The 4,557-nt window shown below is 37.1% G+C and overlaps 1 protein-coding gene across 1 annotated transcript; it reads left to right on the forward strand.

Annotated features, from left to right (window-relative positions):
• Positions 1-2,741: 2,741 nt before the first annotated feature.
• On the forward strand, positions 2,742-4,272 carry LOC142639916 (uncharacterized). Its single transcript, XM_075814043.1, has 2 exons — positions 2,742-3,414; positions 4,217-4,272. Exons 1-2 carry the CDS (start codon positions 2,742-2,744, stop codon positions 4,270-4,272), a joined length of 729 nt encoding a protein of 242 aa, XP_075670158.1.
• Positions 4,273-4,557: the final 285 nt, after the last annotated feature.

The raw sequence follows: 4,557 nt of genomic DNA on the forward strand, positions 1-4,557 counted from the left end.
CATTAAGAATATTTCAGTGATTTGATCATACTATATATATGTGTTTACAAATTAAAAATTGCATGATATTGTGACTAATATAGATAGGCATGTTTCATATGCTTACTAAAAAAATTGGTAATTTCCTTCAATAATTATTGTTATTTTTACATTCTTGATTTTGTGTAACTAAATTTTTTATTTTTCTTTTTTGTTGGACATTGTTTCAATTGTTGCAAAAATAACTTAATTTGGGCAAGAATATCATATTGGGCTACTTGTGCCCATACAAAAATAACAATCTTAATCTTTTTTTTCCTCCAAAATCACCAATGATAGAACTATGAAATTTAAGGTTGGTTTGGATAGCGCTGAACGCGTCCAGCGTTCAGCGTTTTCCATTTTTTTTCCCCTACTGCTCATTTATGCTTTTAGAGCATTTGCAGCAGTGGAGCTAAATAGCTATATGGCTATTTTAGCGCCACTCAAACACAAAAAATCCTCCAGCAGCAGTGGAGGTAAAGCAAAAAAATTTAGCTAAAGTGCTACAGTGCTCATGTATCAATAAATGAGCACTGTAGCTAAGAGCTATAAAAAAAAAGATTTTTTTATTCACCTTTGGAATTAAAATAATAAACGCTGATTCTTTTATTCACGCTCCCCTCTCTCTCTCTCTCTCTCTCTCTCTCTCTCTCTCTCACAGTCACTCTAATCTGAAGCTCTCAACTCTCTCAAGCTCACCGCCGCCGACCCTTGCCGTCTTCAACATCACCGATCCACCAGCTAAGACCCACCTCCGATCAGCTGAGACCCACGTCGATCAACCCTCTCGACCTCAGCCCACGACGTCCAAGCTCTCAACTCTCTCAAAACTCTCTCAAGCTCACCGTGGCCGGCCCTTGCCGTCTTCAACGTCACCGTTCCACCAGCTAAGACCCATCGCCGATCAGCTGAGACCCATGCCGACCCACACCGATCAACCCTCTCGGCCTCAGACCCACGCCGTCCAAGGTCTCAACTCTCTCAAAACTCTCTCAAGCTCACCACCGCCGGCCCTTGTCATCTTCAACATCGCCGACCCACCAGTTGAGACCCACCGCCGATCAACCCTCTCAGCCTCAGACCCACGTCGTCCCGAGCTCTCGAACTCTCTCAACGTCACTAACCCACTCTCACCTCTGTTTTACCGCCATCCCAAGCCGCCGATCAGCTCAGACCCACCGCCAATCAGCTCAGACCCACCTCTCTGTTTCATTTCAGGTCAGTTGTCTCTGTATTTGTATTGACAGAATGTATTTGTATAGGACAGGATGTATTGAGAATTTTCTGTGTGCAGGGAACTTTACATTTCTTTTTGGCTTTTGATTCAGACCATCCATGAATGGACATAATGTATTTGTGATGGAATGTATTGGGATTTTTCTGTTTGCAACGGCGGTGGTGGCAGTGATAGCGGTGGCGGTAGCGATTGCGGTGGCAGTGGAAGAGTCGATGGTAGCGGTTGCGGGTAGTTGTGATTGTTGTTTATTGTAATGGATATATTATTTTATTGTGATATTTATATTATTTTATTGTGTTGAAAGCTAAAATAGACCCACTGTTGTAGCATGTTTTGTAAAGTGAGTAGGTAAAATAGATAAAGTAACTTTTTGTGGAGCTAAAAAGCTAAATTTTTAACTCTACTGCTGTGGATGCTCTTAGGGGACAAGTCACTGTGCGTGCACAGTGTACGCACTATTCACGCATGGTGCGCGTACTTTTCAGCAATTTTTAAATTAAAAGTGGGTCTCACGGTACTATTTACACATTTAAAAATTATTTTCCTACAGTGTTTTCAGTTTTCAGTTTTTAACTGTATCCAAACGGACCCTTAAAGTGTTTCATTTAAAAGTCTAAAGTCCTTCTCAAATTTTTTTATTTTTTATTTTTTTTTAATTTTAAAGTCTAAAGTTTAATAGGAGTAAGTTTTCAAATCCTAGCATAACTAAAACACAACTGTGCCAAGGTCATGGGCTCCCGTACGGTGGACCAGAAAAAGATTGTATTTTGGATCCACGCGCTATAAACCGCGGGTGTATATCCAACCAACAGAGACCAGATACAATTTAGCAGCAATTCCTGTCCTCGTATGTGTTGGGAAAGTAATTTAAAGTATTTAACACACGCGCACTATATCCGCGTGCACAACACGTACACGCCATGTATTTTATTTTGACCTAGCCGGACCAGGGTTTTTTCTTCCGTAGAATTGGATTATCAACAGTTCTCTTAAAATTTTGAATGGATAAACTAAATTAGAACTCTGGTTCTTCTTATGAGCTACCTAAATCATATTTAACCATATATAAGAGTAATATCCCATTGATTTAGTTACATAACAATCTTTTCGTGTAAGTCAAAATACACAAGAGACCTTTTTTCTTCTTCTATTTACTACATCTTGTTTTCATATTATTTATACAAACCGTCCCTCTGGCGTGCACATCAAACAACTTGTTAAAAAGGTTAGTAAATTTCTTGAATTATTCCTCCCTTACTGTTATGATTACTCAATTCGTTTTTCTTGATAAGGTTTTTATTTTTTTTGTATTTTTGTTAAGATTTCTTTCGTTTTTCATAAAGTTTTGTACTTGTTAAAAATACAAACAAGTCGGTGCATAATATTTCTTGATAAATTTTTATTTATTTATATATTTGTTAAGAATACAAACAAATTGTGTGTGTTGAATAATAGATTGATTTAAAGTTCGAATTTTTTTAAGATGCAAAGGAATAACAATGGAGCACAAGCAGCAAGTCCAGCATGTGCTGCTTGCAAACATCAAAGGAAGAAGTGCACGGAGTCGTGCATATTGGCGCCTTATTTTCCTGCAAACAGAAGTAGGGAATTTCAAGCGGTGCATAAAGTGTTTGGGGTTAGCAACGTGACAAAGATCCTCAAAAATCTCAGGGAGGAAGAACGGAAAGAAGCAGTGGAATCGTTGGTGTGGGAAGCTTGTTGGAGACAAAAAGATCCAGTTTTGGGTCCTTATGGAGAGTATACAAGAGTTTTTGATGAACTTAAGAATTACAAAAGCCACCAAAGCCAAAAAGAAAACCAGTTGATGCCTGGAGGAGGTATAGGATATAAAGTTGTTGATCCCAATTTGATGGGATGGGGTGGGACTAATGGGATACACAATGAGGGGATGGCTAATGGTGGAGAAGTTGTTGGTAACACATTGAATTACAATAACCTTCCTAACAACCATGGGAATTACAATAACCTTTCTAACAACAATGGGAATGGGAATGGTATAGTTGAGTCTAACCTATATGGTTTTTCTCTAGATTACGAAGATAAAATAATTGGACAAGAAACTGTTGCTTCAGGAGGTGTTCCATTGCAGCAGAACTCGATCAATGGATTTAACCACCAACAATACTACCATCCAGGTAATTACTTAAATCTCAGTTTTTCTTATTTAGAAACAAGATTTAATAACTTGTTAAGCTCTTCTAGCTTCCCGGTTTGTAGAAAGGGGTTTCAAAGCTTGTAGTTTAGGGGGTACACAGGAACCCTATACAAGGGGCGCATTGGCTTTCTCCGATAAAGAGGCTAGCTTCTTCAAGCGGAGCTTTCTGCTTTTCTTTTTGATAGCTAGCGTGCAATGGAGAGGGGCTCACTTCTTCAAGCGAAGCTTGCTACTTTTCATTTTGATAGGAGTAGGTGCTTGATGCTGGTCAAGCCGTAACTTGCTGCTCACTTATTGTCTTCTAAAAAAGCCTTCAGGCTTTGCTAGGAATCTTCTACTTGTTGAAGCTTTGCTTTCCCTAGTTCCAAAACACAGCAATAAACTTGCTACTATAGTATAGGAAAAAGCTTCTCTTTGATGGATCTCCTTCCCTTTTCGGTTTCACTAAATCAGTACAGTATTCATTCATTCTTTTCATTCAAAGATGATCACGAAGAGAGACATGTAGTGGATAAACTAGTTTGCTTCTACCTTTCTATGTTCTTATTCTCTTTGAATTGATATCATTACTTAGGTTGTGAACTATATAAAAATACTATAATTTTCTTATTTAGAAGCATGATCTAATAACTTCTTGTACAATTAGCTCTTTTCTTATCTTTACTTGGGAATGAACCCTAAGTGTACAAGTTTAGTTGGGAATGAATCTACGTGAACTAGTTAATTTTAGAGTTTTTAAAATTTTAAGTGACTAATTCATGTATTCTATATTTTGGCCGCAGGATATAGGGCTGACTCAACACATTTTGAGAATGGTTCAACACATTTTGGGGCTTAAGATGATAATTTAAAGTGAGTTACTTAAGGCGACAATTTAAAATGAGATAATTAGTTTCTTTCAATATTCTAGTCTTCTAAATAATTCTTGTTGTTTGTATGTTATTATATGTTAAATATCTTTCAAACAGTTCTTTGTTGTTTGTGTCTTATTATATCTTAAATGTCTTTCATGTAAAATATGGCCACATTGCTACAAAGAAAATATAATATATATATATATATATATATTCTAAATGGTGTCGTTTTTGTTATATATGAAATACCTCAATTCAACTTTAAACAA

Source organism: Castanea sativa, chromosome 6 (genome assembly GCF_040712315.1).
Source record: "Castanea sativa cultivar Marrone di Chiusa Pesio chromosome 6, ASM4071231v1".
NCBI classification, from domain to species: Eukaryota; Viridiplantae; Streptophyta; class Magnoliopsida; order Fagales; family Fagaceae; genus Castanea; species Castanea sativa.

Bases quoted from the DNA above. Each gene is read 5' to 3' on its own strand.
- LOC142639916 (XM_075814043.1), top strand. From the start codon at position 2,742: ATGCAAAGGAATAACAATGGAGCACAAGCAGCAAGTCCAGCATGTGCT. The intron at 3,415-4,216 runs GTAATTACTTAA...TTTTGGCCGCAG, and splicing joins CCAACAATACTACCATCCAG to GATATAGGGCTGACTCAACA.